We start from the raw sequence: 19,644 nt of genomic DNA, 5'->3' as shown, positions 1-19,644 counted from the left end.
ATGCACCGTATGATCCTCAAGGAGATCAGAGACATGAGAAAGAAAAGCCACTATATATTGAAATATTCATAGCAGCAGCACCTCCTAAAATGGAAAAATGAATTTATCCATTGATTAGGAGGTAGTGGAATAAACCAAGATACAGGATTGCAATGGAAAAATTACTGCACTGTAAGAAAAAAATGAATGTGTCTCTATGGCTCTGAGCTTTTTAAATGCCTGATCCTGGAGACTGACTCAAGAAAGTCAGTTTCTGTTTTGCCTCTTTGCCCCACATAAACTTACTGTAGGAAATCTCCAAATATGAATTAGGTATATCTCGTGTCTAGGTTTTCACACATACAAGTAAAAGGGGTTCCCAATTCCTATACAAGTATTCAAAATAGTAGAACTATATTGGGTAGCAATTCAGAATGATGCAAAAGAGGCAAAAAAAACCTCACAGAATCCTAGAGACAAATACAGAAAACTGACTTTGTTGTGAATATGCAATCGGCCTCTCCTATCCCATCCCTATTTTTTCATATTGGTAAATATCATAGTATTTTTCATGATAACAATCGATTCACGTATTAAGGATAATATACTATAATTAACTATATCTTACACTAGAAAAAATAGAATTATCTGAATGTGGATTTTTTAAAAAATGTCCTGTTTTTGTGCTCATTGTTATATAGGTTACTAGGTCAGGATACAAGTTGACAGACTTAAGAGATGAGTTCCCTCCTTCCCTTAACCTCAGAGAAACCACCTCTTCCCTCGAGGCTTCTACATGAAAGGTGTTTCCCATTCCTCTCCCCACCTCCAGTTAGGTTCACACTTTCCTTCTTGAAATTACTTTATATTTACTTATCTGTGCATAATCATACTCTACATGGTAGAATGTAGGCTCCTTGAGAGCAGGGACAGTTTCACTTGTATTTTTATATTCTCAGTACCTAGGAGAGTGTCCTGAACATAGTAGGTACTTAATGTCCATTGAAATAAAAGGATGGGAATCAAATTACTTTATAAAGTTTATTGTGTAGCATCACACTGATGTGTAATTTATTTACTCTAAAGATTATTTGCAGCAAATTCTCAGAATAAGTTCTTCAGCCATATGTCAAGGATTGCTGGAAAAAAATAGTTTTAACATTAATTTGGATCAAAGATAATTATTAAGGGAAAAAATTACCCCTTTCTCCTCCCAAATTACAATATAGTCCAAGACAAGTAATTTGGAGATTAAATTTATATTTTTAGTTTTTTCTTCCTTGGACTTTACATAATACTTTTTTGGGTACCTCTCATGCTCATCCTCTTCTATTCTTCATTATTGTCACTTATATATGAGTAATAATACCCTTATCAGACAATAAGCTTTATCAGGGAAGGGGAAACATCTTATTTATCTATCTCTCTCCAAGGAGAAGCACAATGCTTTGAACATAATCAAATAAGGAAGAATATGTGAAAATACTTTGTAGATCCAATGTATAATGCAAATATAAGGCATTATTATTCTATGATTTTCATATAGACTTATCTGTCACTTAATAACTAAAACAAACAGGAAAGCTACACAAAATTATATGGGAAATGTTAATTTCTCCAATAATCCTAAAAAATTTTGGTCCTTAATAACTTAGCCACAACCTATTTAAATGATGTGAGATGTGACCCAATGAAATGGGAATTCTATTGCTTCCATTATTAACAAAATTATTTTAAATTGAAAGATCATTGATCCAAATTCTGATATGGAAAAAGGCAAGTCTTGGAGATGCTCACTGTACTCAATAAAATTTTTCTGCCTACATTGTGTAAGGTCTAGTTTAGGAACTATAAGGGATATGAAGGTGAATAAAGTAACTATTTCCCTCAAAAAAAGGGAGATAAAATATGTACACAAATAATTGTGAAAACAAGGTAGAATGTGGTACGTGCCAAAAGAGGGATACAAATAATAGCAATCACTTTTGTTGTTTAGTCATTGCAGTCATGTCTGACTCTTCGTGACCCCATTTGGGGTTTTCTTGGCAAAGATAATGGAGCTGTTTGCTATTTCCTTCTCCAGCTCATTTCACAGATTAGAAAACTTTAAGTGGCTGAGGTCAGATCTGAACCATCTGAAAATGAGGCCCAACATTAGCCACCCAAAAATAATAATAATAGCGTACAATTATATAGTATAACTCATGATTTATAAAGTTAGGTCCTCACAGCAATCATGTAAGGTATGTAGACAGAAGTAATCTTTCCTTGAAGAGGAGATTTTTGCCTGGAGTGAATCAGGATTAGAGGCTTCATGGAGAAGTTAGAAATTGAGATAAGTCTTAAAAGTTATCAACAGTGAGAGATTTAGAAAGAAGGTGATGACATTTCAAGGAAAGGGGAAAAACCTGGCCAGAGCTGCCCCTTTGTCTGGATAAGAGGATGCTGAAAGAAAGTATTGGGAGTTAAAGCTACAAAGGCAGGGTTAGGACCAGTCTGTTGAAGCTTTTGAATCTCAGGCTGTTTTTGAATTTTATCTTGTTAGGCAACATAGAGCCATGGACGGTATCTAAACAGGGTAAGGCTCTGATCACAGCAACACTTTAGTAAGATTGTTCTGGCAGCAAAGTTCAGAATGGATTAGAGGCAAAATGAGGACCTATACTAGGCTAGTGATTGAGGGAATGGAAAGAAAAGGCAGCATAGACAGATTTGATTGTTAATTTGGATATCAGAATCAGGGAGAAGTTAAGATTTGGGGAAATGGTGTTGACATTAGCTAAAATAAGGAAAGTAAGAGAAAAAAGCTGTTTTTTGGAGAAGATCTTTAATTCACCCAAGAATAAGTGATTTACACATAACACAAGGGTTCCTTGTAGAGTTGCTTGGACAAGTGGCTGGGCAGACTTTGAAAAGGATGGCACAATATTTTCCTTAGTCTCTTCTTCATACTTCATACTTTCCTCTTCAATTAGTTTTCTTTTAATTTCCCTCAGCCTCATTCTTTCAAAACCTTATTGGTTCCAATTCTACCTACTTTCCAATCACATATATTTCTACAGCTCCTGCCTTCCAACAGCCTCAGGCTTGAAGTTATTTTAGTGAGTAACAAATTCTGTCCTAGCTCTAGCCTCAGATAAAACTGCTTGAATTCAGGGACCAACATTCACCTATAGATTATAGGCAGAGGGACAAAGCAGTCATTAATTCTTATATATGGAAGTGGTTCTGCATTAAAAGTTTTGCCCTTAAAAATCCCATTTTTCAAAGTCAATTACTAGCTTCTGCTTATGAAACTAAAAGAGTCATATCACTCAGTATCTCGTATTAAAAGGGTGCTAGAAAAGTCCAGAACAGGCTAGTCAGATTAGAGATACAACACAGAGAGAATCTCAGAGGGGAAGAGATCTACTACAGAAAAAAATTTCATAGAAAATGGAAATTTTGTGCCCAAGAGAGGTTTTATTTGAAGAAGTAGGCTGCTTCAAACTGGCTCTTTAAAAACACAAAGAAGAAACTAACAGATTTCCTGACCTCATGGTTCTCCAGAGTGGAAAGGTTTTATCAACCTGTAATTATAAATGGCCTTTGAAAAATAACTTTGAACAGTATATAAAAGAAACAGTCAACATGAATTTGCTCCAATTTTTAAAAAGTATTCTGTTTGTATTTAAATTTTCTTTTCTTTTTTGCTATATTTTGGTATTTTTTTAAAGTGACAACTATCTTATGGCCTTTTTCGCAGGGGGGGCAGGAAAAGGGTACAGATAGAGACTTAATAAATATTTCTACAAAGAAATATGTACAAATACTTGTACATAGAAAGTACTGGTAGAACGCTAAAGGTTTCTTAGTTTCTAGTTCCAAGGCTGAACTATACTGTTACTCATTCTGATTGTGCTGCCATAACTAATAGCATCCACAAGAGGAAGTGGAATAGAAAAATGACAAACTTCAAAGAGACTCTAACAAGATCCTTTGGGACTTGCTTCAACTCCTAAAGACTGATGGGGCTGTCACAGGCTTTATTTAGCTAGCGATTGAGGACCTCTGTCTCTGGGCTAGAGGCTGTAGTCTAAAACCGATTTTAAATATAAAGCAAAGTTACAGATACAATCAAGGCAGGGGAATGCCAAATGCAGGTTATGAGAATAGGGCATTTTTACTACTAATTACACTGTGAAGCTCTTATCAGGGCTCATGAGAAAAGGGAAATAATAACACGTGACCATCATTGTTATTTCAATTCCCTTAATGTGACACTATCCTTAAAAATGGACATAGAATATTATTTAGAAATCAGCTCACCCAACATAAGTCTTATGATCCTGGTTATTCTAAATTATAAAAAATAATCTAATAGGCATCATGAGAAAAAGCTACTCACCCATTGGCCAATTGTCATACACATGCTTTGCAATATCTGCTGCTGAATCATTAGGAGAAAACAGGAATTCTTTAGTTTTCCCACTCACTAAGATGAGTCGTAAATTTATCTGAAATGAAAAAAAAAGTCTTTTTTAAAAAGGCTTACTATTTTATAGTAAAAAGTGATCAAATAAAATCTTTTAATTTAATTATGTGATAAAATTTAGTTACAACCATTATATGACAACTTTCATTTACCAAAAACAAAAAACTGTTCAGCTTTGTTCAATTTAATGTGTCCCAAATGACAACGCTGCAATACTTTGGCAGTTAAGACTGTCTTTAAAGAAGTAAAAATGTAGTAGTCTTATTAGACTTATTTTAAATCTATTTTACAAAGAATCTTTTTTAAAGGTGTGCATTTCTCTTCACATATCCACAAAAGAAAATGGATATTTTATGTTTTAAAATTCATCTTTTTAAAAAAAATTACCTCTCAAAAGATTTTTGTCACTTTACCTTTCTTATCAGTAAACAATAAAAAAATATATAAAGACTGTCAGTCTCAACACTATATTTTACAAAGAAAAATTGATTGCTAAAATGCTATATATTTATATCCATGCACACATAAAATTTAGAGATCAACCACTACAAATGGATGTAGCTAAAAGAAAGCTCCAAGAATTATTCAATTATAGATTCTATAAGTAGCATCTCTATTCTGAATAGTTTCATTATATAAACCAAAAAATTTAACTAATTAGAACATTCCTGATTAACTGGAGTATTAATGTATTGCTTTCTTCTTAACAGTATGGAAAGCAATTTAATATTTTTTGGTAGGATAATAAACAAGAGAGGTTTACTGTGGAAGGCCTGAGGGATGAGAGAGGAGAATAATGGAATGAAAATATGTAAGGACCACTGCTGTAGTACATAAATCTTTCAACTCACTATACATTTACTTAGTGAAAGAAACTGATTTACCAGCTACCATCCTTCTCCCTTGATCTGTAAAGAAAGAATGAAAAGCACTCTGTCTGGGATTTGACTAAACCCTGGGTTGAAAAACATTAACATAAAAGTAAACCAGAAAGAAACCAAATCACTAATATTTTATGTGAAAAAGTCCTGCATAACCTTTAAGGTTCTAGGACCTATGCTGAATAAACTGATATCTATTGCACAATTTACAGTATAATGAAACAGTGAAAATATTCTGACTGAAAAAGCACTTTCCACATATTTGTAATGTTTTCCTAGAGGCTTTCCAGTCTAGAATAGACAGCACAATCTCACTTAATATGAGATCTAATGAAAAAATATATTAGTGGTATGACTGTAAAGGAGTACCATGAGCTAGGAATTAAGCACACTAAACCTTCTTTACATTCTACAGGGCAGAATTTCTTTGAAATTCCCACTGCAGAAATAATTAAATTGAAAACAAAAAACCCCCAACCACCAACAAAAACCCAAACACCTTCATTTTGATTATTTTCCATATCAAATGACAAAACCTATGATATTGAAACCAATCTAATTACTAATGGGAATGTGCTTTAAATCTATTCACCATAAAATTTCTCTTTATAATAAACACATACCACTTACATGAGTACTTTTATGCATACATACTGATACATGGATTTTCAACCTACAGAGAGCTTTTTTGATTTAGGAACTTCAAACTACTTATTAAGACTGAATCATTAATGCTAATGAGTTATGTCCCCAGTACTGCCTAGGGATCTATGTTTTCAACTCAATGTAAGATGAATTCCAAACTTCCTAAGTTTTTATACAAATAGCACTTTTATGATATTAAGGTGTTTTTTTTTTTTAAATGAAGCTATTTGTGACAATCAGTGTTAGTTATTTTTGGAGGTTTAAGATTAGTTTAAATTAGAATCCCATCCAAATTATTCCATTTATAAGAAAAAGTCATCTGTAAAATAGTTTCAACATATGGCATTATTTTATAAACTTCTTCAGGGTAGGAGAAGCTCTAGGATGGTCTCATTAATATTTGTAATTAAAGTTAAGAAATCAACTTTAAGTTTACCCTGTTTTTTGGTAGCAAGTTGGACACAATAAAATACCGAAACATTTTTCCATAAGTATCATCAATTACTTAATAAAATAATTTACAGAAAACTGTAACATTATAAGAAGTTTGCACATGAAATCAGTTTAGAGAAAATATGAACCAGAAATTACCACATTTATATAAATATCCTAGTTATAAAACAGAGCAATTGAAAACAAAGAATTAAATCTTTGTACTAGAAATTTCAAGCAGAATGCCACTTTTTGCTAGAGTATTAAATGATGAGAGGGAGTGTTGCAATAGTAAGTAGAAAATCAGTCCTGAAATAGGAAGGCCTGGGTTCAAGTTCTGTCTCTGAACACATACTTGCTGTGACACCCTGGGAAAGGTAATTAAATTCTCAATATGTTGAGCAACTCCATATTAAGTTGCAGAAAAGGAGCTGAATTGCATTAAGAGGAAGTTCCCTTTACCAAAGAAATCACAGATCCAGTTCCTATTCCCTATTAAGTGATATGGAACATAGAATTTGAGAGTCAGATCGGATCTAGTTCAATCCATTTCCAAGAGATCCTCATTTTAGCATACCTGAGAAGACATCAATCAACAAGCATTTATTAAGAGTCAACTATGTTGGTTAATATATATACTATACTAGGTCCTGGGTATAGGTATACAAATACAAAAAAGAAAACAGTCCCTCTACCCATAAGGGTCATCTGTATTAGATGGGGAAACCAATACATACAAGTTAAATGTAATTGTGGGGAAGGAAGGAAGGGAAGGAAGCATTAGCAGCTGGGGAGAATCAACAACTTTGCTCATCTCAACAAGGCGGAAGGTGGTGCTTGAACTGACCCTCAGGTGGAGTTAGAAGGGAGTACCTTCCAAGTACAGGAGACAGCTTGTGGAAAGGATCAGTGAAAGGAGATTGTAATATCATATGTGAAGGGCCACATGTAGGCCAATTTGGATGGACCACAGAAAGAGTGAGGGGCAGGAATGTACATGTCTGGAAAGCTAGGCTGGAGTTAAGATTTTTAAAGACTTTAAATGTGAAGCAGAATAATTTGCATTTGATCATAAAGGTAATAGGGGGTTATTGGAGCTTCTTGAATAGAGAAGATAGTGGCATAGTTAGATCTGTGTTTAGAAATATTATTTTGGAGTTATATGGAGGCTGGATTGGGGAGTGAGGGAGACTGGAGGTAAGAAGACCAATTTTGAAGTTTTTGTAATCATCCAGTAAAGAGTCAATTGGGCGGGGCGGCTAGGTGGCGCAGTGGATAAAGCACCGGCCCTGAATTCAGGAGTACCTGAGTTAAAATCCAGCCTCAGACACTTGACACTTACTAGCTGTGTGACTTTGGGCAAGTCACTTAACCCCCATTGCCCCACGCAAAACAAACAAACAAAAAAAGAGTCAATTGGGGGGGCAGCTAGGTGGTACAGTGGATAAAGCACCAGCCTTGGATTCAGGAGGACCTGAGTTCAAATCCAGCCTTAGACACTTGACACTTACAAGCTGTGTGATCTTGGGCAAGTCACTTAACCTTCATTGCCCCCCCCCCAAGAGTTAATTAGGGCCCAAGCTAGGGTGATTTTTGATGTGAGTTGAGAAAAAGGGGTGAATGATAGAGAGGTTGTATAAGTAGAACAATATTTGTCAACTGGTTAGATATGGAGAGTGAAAGAGAGGGAAGAATTAAGTAAGATTTCTAGGTTGAAAACTTGGATCTAGAGAACGATGACGGTACCCATGATATAAATGGGGTAAGTTAGGAAAAGGAGTCGGTTTGGGGGGAAAGGATGACATGTTGAATCTGAGGTGCCTACAGGATGGCTTTTCTGCCATTTGACTGCAGCTATATTTTCTTTTTAGATGTGACTATTACTTATGTGGCATAAAGAAAGCAGAAATACACATTAACGTGCAAGCTTCATACTGCTTGAAGTTTAAGTCTGTAGAACTGAAGACTGCATGTTTGAAATTAAGAATGAAAAATAACCCATTAATGTGGCCATTTGTGCATAATAGTGCTTGAGGAATTAAGGAAATCTGGTTGGAATATGAGTCCAATTTTCCCATTTGTCATCAGATTTTCATATCTTATTGCCTCCTAGTTTAATTTTCTAAGTTCAAAAGACATTATTCCTTACAAAATAATCCATATCTTAAAATTCTATTGAAATCAAAAGTATGTGAAGATATTCTAGAAGTCTGGCTGAAAGAAAACCAGGATGTTATGTTGCCCTTCTCTTCCAAACTTAAAAAAACCACACAACCTCATTTGCAAATGTATCTTAGTGTCTGGATTAATGTCTGCAAAATTCTTAGCATTCCATGTAACAAAACTGACCCATCCCAAGTTTTATAGACTTTAATTGGCTTGACACCTCCCTTCCCACACTTCAAAATCAATGGTCTAACGAAAAGTTGTATATAGTCCATTTCTACTTAACAGTACAAAATTCTAGTAATTCAGATGGCATAGCAGTTCAGGAGTTCACAAGTGGCTTTGGGCTAACCAATAAGATATAACAATTTGCAAAGGCTTTAAAAATTACTTATTTAAAATATACACTTTGGAGGTAAGAAATAGGTTCAGGTAAAGGGGAATAAATTAATTTCTGGTAGAGTTTGCCATTCTGATGAGCATTAGAGCTATTCTAAATTGAAAATAGCTAAGTGGGAGGGTTGTGTTGTTGGTTTTTTTTTTTTCCCAGTCTGCATTTTCTGCAGACTTCAAGCCTGCAATTTAAAATAAAACACAAATCCTAACTTGCTGAATGCAGATTGTGCACCAGCTGCCTGAAACATGTCAAGGCAATATTTCTTTCAGCTTCTTTGATCTCAAAAAGCAATTCCAAATGTGTTTGGAGAATGGAGAGAGTAGTTCTTTTAAAAATAGAGACTTTACTCATGTTCTTTGTCATTCTTCTTGTATCTTTCACATAGAAAATCATAGCTGCAGACCTAGAGTCAAACAAATGCTGAGAGTTCCTTGCAATTTAATTGTAATAGAGAATATCAACTTCTGGCTACATGGCTTGTGATAAGGAAAGGTCAAGCTCATTTATAGATATTGGTTCTTCAGCCTTTACCTCAATCCAAACTCAGAAGTCTAGAGTCTCATTTTCTTGCTCTTTTTCTTTCCTGAGAGCCAATTAGTTGGATTTATAAAGTGCTTTGGAAAGTAACATGAATCAATCTATACAGTAAAAGTAGATTAGTGTTAATGGGTATAGTTTCCAAATGAAGAAAAAGAATGGGCGAATAAATTGCTATATTCAAAATCATAGTGAGTCTCATATTTGTCCTATGCTTACATTCAGAAGGCTGTCTTGATTTTAGGCCCAAAACATGAATTTATGGTACTATTTCAACAATTATACTTTAGAATTCTGATGGTGAAAAACATAAAACAATGAGTTATTATAATCTTACTTGGAAAAAATCTCAAGAGATTTATTATAAATGCTCTTATAATAGAAAAATTTTAATAGGTAGATGGTTATCTTATATTATTAGTCATAGCTACATTTTTAATGTGTTAATAAATACCTTCTCAGGCTTGGATAAATTCTGTTATCAGAAAGTCTTTCCAGTAAATTTATGATATGCTGAACAAATGCACTTAGTTATCACCATCACCAGCCTCCCCCACCCCCGTTCTGCTCAAATGTAGAATGGGTTGATCCATGAGGTAGGGATTCTCCCTCCTAAGAGAATTTCAAGCAAAGGTTGAATGATGACATTTGGTGATATTATTATAGAGAAGTTCAGTTTATTGGTTGGACTAAATGGGTTCTGTGAAGCCCTCTCCAAATCTGAGATTTTGAGATGATGCTTTGGTTATTTAAACTATCCATTTTAATAATATTTTCATTATTTTAGACCTCAGTCAAATTCAATATTCAAGTATTTTAAAGAGAATATCAGCTTGTGCAAAAGACAGCTGCTTTAATAATGGGTTAAATATGAGACCATTATTTATAACCTAGTATGTGACACATTTAGTATACATGCTTGTCTAAAAATAAAAGCTCCACACACTCCAGATGACTTTTTGCTTTTAAGTGTGTACTACTGATCCCACTATATTGTACAATCCCTAGGGGATTTGATTTTTGTGATTGAACTTCTGAATTTTAAATTATAACTACTTTTTAGGCAACAGGAATTGCTAATCATGTAGAATAGTGGTGTCAAACTCAAATAGAAAAATAATCTGATTCTTAAGGATCTCTGTGGTCACATACTGACTTAGTTTTAAAATGTAATGTTATTAATATTTTAATGTATTTTTATCTATTTTGTTAAATATTTCAATCTAGTTCCCAACTCGCTCAAGAGTTAGTGTCTGACCCTTATTGTGTAGAATACCATGTTCCTTACTCTAAGAATTTATGAAATACTAAGAACGTTTTTGCTACAAAAAATTTCAAAGTTTGGTACAGTGAACAGAATGCTGGCTGAATTTGGAGTTGAAGAACTCATCCCCCTGCTGTCTGCATGACTCTATGCAACTTATGTAACCCATTTGGGCCTCACTTTCTTCATCTGTAAAAGGAGGAGGTTAAACAAGATAAAATGGCTTCTAGATGAGAGCAGGGACTATCTTTTACTTTTCTTGATATCCCCAGTGCTTAGTACAGGGGCCTAGGACAAAGCAGGCATTTAATAATGTTTACTGACTCAATCATCATATCTACTTATGAAGTTAAATCACAGAAAGACATAAAACGGAGTTTGAAGAAGGTAGTGTACCACCTATCTCACAAAAGTTTATTTTTCTTTTTAACATTTTATACAGTTCACCAAACTCTGTAACATACTTCCAGATGTGAAGTCTTCCTTGAAAGGTCAGTAAGATAGGGAAAACATGAACATGGTAATTAATAAGTTAAATTTCTAGGGGCAGCTAGGTGGTTCAGTGGATAGAGCACCAGCCCCAGATTCAGAAGGACCTGAGTTCAAATCTGGTCTCAGACACTTGACACTTAGTAGTTGCAGGACCCTGGACGAGTCATTTAACCTCAACTGCCTCACACACACCAAAAAAAAAAAAAAAAAAAGGTTAAATTTCTTGAAAGGGCAATGCACAAAACTGCAGGACATGAATAGTACCATTACAGAGCTCAGGTTGCCACACTACAGGCTATAAAGAGTGCTTAATTGGGCTGAGATGTTCTCTTTGGGTTTACTTACAGGTTAACAATTTCTTTTCCATACCACTTTACCATACCATGTCCATCATCAATAAAAAAAAAAAAGATTGTGGGGCCTTACATAAACTTCAATAGGTGTGATATTGTACTTTGTAAGAGTCAGAAGGCTAAGATTAACCCTGATTTTCTGGTTAAAAATGTTTCAACTTTTATCCTACATTTTTCTTTAAAAATACCTGTCAGATGATTTCAGAAAGGCCTGGAAAGACTTGTATGAACTGATATATAAGTGAAGTGAGCAGAACCAAGAGAACATTGTACACAGAGGCAGCAATATTGTTTGAGGAAGAACTGCGAATGACAACTATTCTCAACAATACAATGATCCAAGGCAATCCCAAAGGACTATTGATGAAACATACTATCCACCTCCAAAGAAAGAACTGATATTGATGGAATACATAAAACATGCTATTTTTCACTTTCTTTCATTTTTTTCCTTTTATTCAAGTTTACTACAAAATGACTAATATGGAAATGTTTTATATAATCATATATGTATAACCCATATCTGATTGCTTAACCACCTCAGGGAGAGGGGAAGGAGAGAGGGGAGAGGGAGGGAAGGAAAGATAAAAATTGAAACTCAAAACTATAAATAAAAATAGAAAAAGAAAAAGAAATACCTGTCAGCAGTTTCTGACTTAAACTGATTTAAGTTAAACAGAAACATTTAACTTCACTGTTTCGTGACTTTTAGTACTAGTCAGCCAATATTGGTTAGAAACTTCAAATTTCATATTTGTTAGTGTGACATATAGCAAAAAAAGTCAAGTCTGTGCTGGATATGAGAACACAAATGAAATGAAGAATTAACATTAAGTATCTTTTAAGGCACCATTGCTAAAATTATATTAGTGTATCAAGAATGTTGTAGTATATTACACATTGAGGTGTTTTGTTATAACTATTTAATATATTAGGACACTTAAAGTACAGTTGCCTACAAGTTTCTATTTCAGTGAATGAACAAATGAAAAGAAATGTGCCTTTATGACTTAGGTAATAAAGGAGTTTTATTGCGATTTAAACAATTTATTTATAACCTTGGCCATAGCAAATGTTAGAACTGATTATACCACCCAGATTTGCATTTAGGGTTCAAGTATTTAATAGATAAAGCCATATCATTTATTTATATATGCAATTGGTTATTGCAGTAATAACCAATGCCACCACAATATTAAAAATTAAGTGATAATTTTGGGGTAGAGCACTATGCTAGATGCTGGAGGAGATTCAAACTTTAGATAAACAGGAGATCCATCTTAATTCAATACTATTGAGACCCCTAAGATTTCATGCCATGTGGGCCTCTGAGTCAGAGAACCAAAATGAACAACTTTAAAACACTCATTTTTTTTCCTAAAGATCCATTCTTCCAAATTTTTATGATAGCAAAATAGCAAACACTGAAATTAAATCATAAGACCCCCCCCCAAAAAAAACCCCAGCACCTTTAAAAATTTACACCTAAATTAAAACCTTATCATTGAAATATCATTACTACACCTGGCAATAGATCAATACTCTTCCGTTGAAGACTAATGAACAGTAGATGCCAAAAAATAATGTCCAAGATGTTAATCTGAATATAAAATACAGAATAGTAACAGAATTATTCTGAGCTGAGATTTTTCTTCTTCTTCTTCTGATTTTACAGATGAGGAAACTGAAGCATACGGAAGTTAAATGACTTGTCCAGGGTCACATTGCTAGTATGTGTCTGAGGCTAGATTTGAACTCAGGTCTTCCTGACTCTGGTCCAAGGCTCCATCTACTGTGTCAATCAGCTGCCTTTTTAATATAAGAAAAGAAAGCACTCATCCAATCTTTCCATAAACACAACTATGGTCTTGAGATCTGAACCTGGGAGAGGCAAAGCAGAGAAAGAAAACTACAGACCAATATTCCCAAACAAACACTGTTGTAAAGGTTTTAAATGAAATATTAACAATACATAAGAGGCAGCTAGGTAGTACAGTGGATAAAGCACTGGCCCTGGATTCAGGAGGACCTGAGTTCAAATCCAGCCTCAGACACTTGACAGGTACTAGCTGTGTGACCCTGGGCAAGTCACTTAACCCTCATTGCCCCGTGAAAACAAAAAACTAATACATAAGAAAGATTATAAATTATGGCCAGGTTTAAACCAACCCTTCTGTAATCAATGGTCACCCACCTTTGTTTCCAGGACTTTGCTGCTGTGTACATTTTTAGTATATATTAGACCTTTCTTTCTATTTTTCACCTTCTTGGAGAAAATGCCCAGAAGTGGGATGGCTGGGTCAAAGAGCATAAATAAACAACTTAAGTCACTTTTCTCATGATTCCATATTACTTTCCAGACTGGTTAGACACACTGGTTGTGTGTCTGTCTTCCCACAGTCCCCTCCAACATTTTCTTATCTTTTTGGTAAAACTAAAACCTATGATAAGTCCTATGCTATCATAGATATTTTTATTTGTCTGTCTTTTATTATGAGTGATTTGGAGCACATTTCTGTATGTTTTTTTGTAGTTTGAAATGCCTATTCAAAATAGTTCATTTCCTTTTCCCACTTATCTATTGATAAACTTAACCTTCATGTGTCAATTTTTCACGTATCCTGAATAACAGATTTTTATAAGTGACATTTAATGCAAATATTTCCTCACCCCTTTTTATGGACAGTTTCTCTTTAAGATTAAATAAATTATCTTAGTACTCTGGGGGAGGGGCAGGAGAGAATCAGTTATTTAAAAGGACATGATTTCAGAGGGCATTTATTCTTCTCTAAGCAGTCTTTCAACCACTATTATATTTAAAAAAAAACAATATTCATATATAACAGGCTCTTTTTAATAAAGATAAATTAAGCACCTCCAGAAAATGACACCATACCCCACTTGTAGATGTTATTCAACTCCTTCTTTTCAAAGGGCTACTATTTCCATTAAAACTAATGCACTTCAAAGGAAGAAAAGTATAAAGAGGCTAATGAGGAAAAAAGGCAAACATCATTGAAATAAATGTCTTACCAATACATAATCTGAATCATTATACATTTAAAGTTTTCACTTCTCACATATTAATATAATTATTTCAAACTCATGAAAATTATATAAATATATATGTTTTTACACAGTATATTGTGTTTAATAGTACATGTCCAACATTCATTCCTTTAAAGGGAGAATTGCTTTGCTTTGCTTAACTCTTATTGAAGGCCACCTTTTTAATATAGGACAGTGGTCTCGAAAGTTGCACTGAAGACCAAGAAGTCACCCTACAGAGCCTCAGGCCTGACACAAAGGGGTATGTGTTCAATCACAGGGTGAGGAGATAGGTTATATGCTCCCCACATGGCTAATTACCAGGCTTGTCACAAACACAACTACACTTACCCTTATCCCTCAATACTCCTGCTATGCAAGCTTCTAACCTCTGAAACTGGAACTGGCATTTAGGGATAGTTAAAACCTAAACTAATCTGCATAGATCCCAATAAGAAAATTCTGTCTCTACCCCTTGACCTCCAGATCACCCCATAGAGAGCATGCTCTGGTCTTGGGGGCAATGACCTGGGAGTAATAGGCCTGCCTCCCCCTTTCCATTCTGGGCTGGAATTTCTATTTCTATTCCAGGGTAAGCTGGTATGATAAATTGTGATCAGGGTCATAAACATCATTACATTAGCTTCCACCCAAACCCAGCTATCTTCCAATTTACCTATTACTATGCAAGGTACCACACTATCCTTCTAGTAACCTCCATGTCCTCTTTGACTCTTCACTTTCCCTCAACCTCCAATATGCAATAGTTTCCTAACTGATCTCCCTGTCCCATTGCTTTCATAGTGATCTTACTACAGAACTGACTTGATGACATCACTGTGCTACTCCATAAACTCCACTCCCTATTAACTTCAGGGATCAAACATTATTACATTTTTATTTCATCCTTCTTCATTTCTATTTTTGTAAGTTTTATAATGTACATAATTATTAGTATAATAGTACATATTTAATCTATAAGGAAATATAGACATTTGGAAGTACATACTAAATGTAATACACACCCCCAAATTTTTATTGATGACATACAAAACCAAAAGTTTGGAGACTGATGATTAAGGAGATAAAACCACTGTGAAACTGCTAAGATAACACTGGATCTCTGCTAGTATAGCAATAAAGCCCCATATGTTTTATAAAATAAATTGTTTAAAATTTAAAATTGGGAAAGGACATTAAGAGTCTTCTACTCACAACTGTTTAAATTACAACAAAATCAAGTTTGATGTTTGGAATTAAATGTCTTCTGTGTTAAAATTTGTTATAAAAACAGAAAAAAAAAAAACTCTATGACTAACCCCGACCCCCTCATCCCATCAGGGAAAACTCTTTGCTTCCTTGCAACTCTAAATTTCTATGCATGATTTTAAGGAGGAATCTTGTAAACTTTTTTACACACACACACACACACACACACACACACACACACACACACACACATATACATATATATATATATATATATATATATATATATATATATATATGTATGTATGTATGTATATTCTGAGAAGGGATCTTGTAGGCTTCAAAAACTATCAAAGGGGTCCAGAACACAAAAAGGGTTAGGAAACCCTTTTCTAAAGATCACTGATCCAAACAACTGGCATATATATAGCATTTTAAAATGTAAATTTTCCCCCTACATTTGATCCTCATAAAAAGCCTATAATACAAGCACTAAATATATCATGTATCATATCCATTTTAGGGACTAGGAATTGAATTTCTGGGAGTTTAAGTGACTTGTCCATAAGACACAGCTGAGTAAATTTTAGAGGTGGCATCTTAGTCCAGGTCTTACATTTTCCTATGCCAGCTTCAGTCAAGTGGTAGGTTAGAAACCAAAATGGATGGGGGTTAAGAAAGGGAATCGACCACTGTTTGATGGCATCTAAAGGCAAAGCCATTATCTGTTTTGTACCATGTGTGTTTTAACAAATACCATGCAATCCTATAATACTTTATAGCAAGGATCATAGATCTAGACCAGGAGGGACCTAAAATAGTCACTTAGTCCAATTCCCTCATTTTCTAGTTGAAAGAAGCATGAAATGAAGTAGGAAGATTAAATGACTTATCCAAGATTACAGGATTTAAATGTCATGGGCATATTTTGAACTCAGATCTTCAAACTCCAGGCCAAGTAGCCTAAATACTTGCCATACTACTATTTATTATGAATTTTATATACCCAGAACAGAGTAAGAATAATAAAGTAAACTTGACATTTTAAAGCAAGGAGTAAAATGCAATCTCCCAAGATATCACCTTGACTGATGGGTTGGAATTCATAACTAAAAATGGACAATGTATTATGAACACTGTTCAAAAACATATTAAAAAGAAAATGTAATGATAATGTAAGTTTGAAAGCTGTATATGTACAGGGAAATCCATAACCATAAGAGTAGTATCACAGCATGAAGCATTTTGGTGAAAATAAGAGGGAAAAAAAGAAAATAAGAGGAAAAGAGAAACAGAAATGATATTATTATGGTCAGAATAAACCACAGACTATTGAATCATATGGAAGAAATGAATGATGCCTTCCTAAAACAAATCTAATATAGTAATCAACATGCAAAGAACTGTACACTAGCATTAAGGTCATGCAAACTAATCTAGTTTAAGCAGTCAGATGGTGAGGTGGATCCAGCACAAGTTTTTAGAGTCAGGAACACCTGAATTAAAATCTGGCCTGAGACACTATGCAAGGTACTTAACTTGTCAGCCTCAGTTTTCTCATCTGTAAAATGAGAATAATAACACCTGCCTTCTAGGGTTGTTGTGAGGATAAAATGAGATTAATATTTGTAAAATGGGATACTATTTGCATGACATCGTATGCAGCAACAGCAATGTTGTCTGATGATCATCTATGATTGACTTAGCTCTTCACGGCAATACAATGATCCAAGACAATTCCAAAGGACGCATGATGGAAACTGCTATCCACATGCAGAGAAAGAATTATGGAATCTTAATGCAGATCAGAGCATACTCCTTTCACCTTTTTTGTTTTTCCTTTCTCGTGGTTTTTCCCTTTTGTTCTGATTTTTCTTTCACAAGATAACTAACGTAGAAATATGTTTAACACAATTGCATGTGTATAACCTATACTAGAAGACTGTTTGCTGTCTTGGAGCGGGAGGAAGAGAGGAGGGAGAAAAATTTGTAACTCAAAATCTTATTTTAAAAATGAATGTTGAAAACTACATTCACATATAATTAGAAAAAATAAAATACTATTTACCAAAAGAAAAAAAAAAGTAGTTAGTTGCTTGGGATCCTATAAATAGGCTAAATAATTTACCAAGATTACATAGCCAGTATGTGGCAAAAGGAGTATTTGAACTAAGGTCTCTCTTTGTTGCCTGCAAATAGATGGGCTAAAATGGACAAAACTCTATTAGAAACTTAAAATCTTTACAGTAAACAAATTATTTCTAATATTCAAATTTAATTCTTATAGTCTCACAAAGTGCCTGAACACAACCAAAACAATATAGAACATACAATCATGAAAGAAACCAGTGCTGAGTATATAAAATAGCCACTTAATCAGATTTTAAAACAAAATGAGATAATCAATTTATGTACATGGAGTCTTAGATTATTGGTTATTCAATTATTAGTTATAAATGTTCTACAATACAAACTGGGGCTGTGCTTATCATATATTAAATTCTTGGTAACATCTAGTTACAAGTTCATTCTTTAAGATAAGCAATGGCACAAAAAAAGAAAATGAAAATAATTTAATATTATTTTGCTCCTGAAGGCAGGAACTGTTTGTTTTACTTTATATTCCCAGTGCCTAACACAGTATTTAGCACACTTGGTAGGCACTCAATAAATGCTTGTTGAATTAATGAGTATTATAATTTAACAGAGAAAATCAAGAGATATTAGGAAGGAACAGTCGACAAACTCATTACAGTGGAACAATGATAAATTATAAAATTTTATTAGCAGCTATAGATTTCCAGTTTATTCTGTGGCAATCTGTCAGAAACATGCCAGAAGTCTAAATCACTGAGGTATGATAATTAAGCATAACAAACCATATATAAGATCTTATTGCTAAGATAAAATAACTGAAATGAGTGTTTAAGTACACTGCTAGATAGGAATTTGTCAATTCTCTTGTTATACTCATGAAAATAACTAAGGCATATGTGAATAAAAAGATACCATATTATAATTGCCTTCCTGGTATTCTTCCTTATATAAGAGAAACTAGGAAATGCATTATCAAAGAGGTGGGATCTAGATCAGACCTTGAAGGACAAACATAATTTGGATAGAGAAGAATAAAGGAAAGCACTCAGGTAGAGAAATCTAAAGATTCAAAGATGAGTGAATAAGTTGTATTCAGAAGTTAGTAAGTAGGCAAGACTGGTTCTCTTTTACTGGCAATAGTGGAAAATGAGGTTGGAAAAGTAAGTTGGGAACAGATGCTAGAGCTCTAAAAACCAAACTAATGAATTTTAACTCTATCCTGGAGATACAATGCATATTTTTCAGCAGAGAATGATGATGTTAATGATTTAGGAGAGTAGTATGTACAATAGATCAGAGCTGGGGAAGACTATAGGCAGAATCATTTAGGAGATTATGGAAATGATCCATGTGTAAAGTGATCTTGAACTAAATGTCTGAACTAGGATGATGGCAGCTGGAACTTAAAGGATAAATTACAAAGATTATGAAAATATAATATAATTTGGTTACTTGCTTGAGCATAGAGAAGTCAAGAAAGAAATAGCATATTCTAATTGCCTGGACAGTCAAAAATGTCTCTATAAGGTTTCTAGACTCAATGATTGGGAAAATGATGGTATAATTCAGAAATCCATCCAGGAGGTAAATTTGGGATGATGCCAGTAAATCAGTTTTACGTATGTTTAGTTGGGGGTAATGGCCTCATAGACATAGAGAAGTAATGTGAT

The 19,644-nt window shown here is 34.1% G+C and overlaps 1 protein-coding gene across 1 annotated transcript in view; it reads right to left on the bottom strand.

Annotated features, from left to right (window-relative positions):
- The window catches only part of UBL3 (ubiquitin like 3), a 92,466-nt gene that overhangs the window by 14,827 nt on the left and 57,995 nt on the right, over nt 1-19,644 (bottom strand). The window contains exon 2 of the mRNA XM_043991864.1: nt 4,367-4,475. Within this exon, the coding sequence (XP_043847799.1) occupies nt 4,367-4,475 (109 nt within the window). The remainder of the gene's footprint in view (nt 1-4,366; nt 4,476-19,644) is intronic.

The sequence above is a fragment of the Dromiciops gliroides genome, chromosome 3, assembly GCF_019393635.1.
Source record: "Dromiciops gliroides isolate mDroGli1 chromosome 3, mDroGli1.pri, whole genome shotgun sequence".
Lineage (NCBI taxonomy): Eukaryota > Metazoa > Chordata > Mammalia > Microbiotheria > Microbiotheriidae > Dromiciops > Dromiciops gliroides.
Note: the sequence above shows the minus strand (reverse complement) of the source record. Positions and strands in the feature narration are given on the sequence as shown.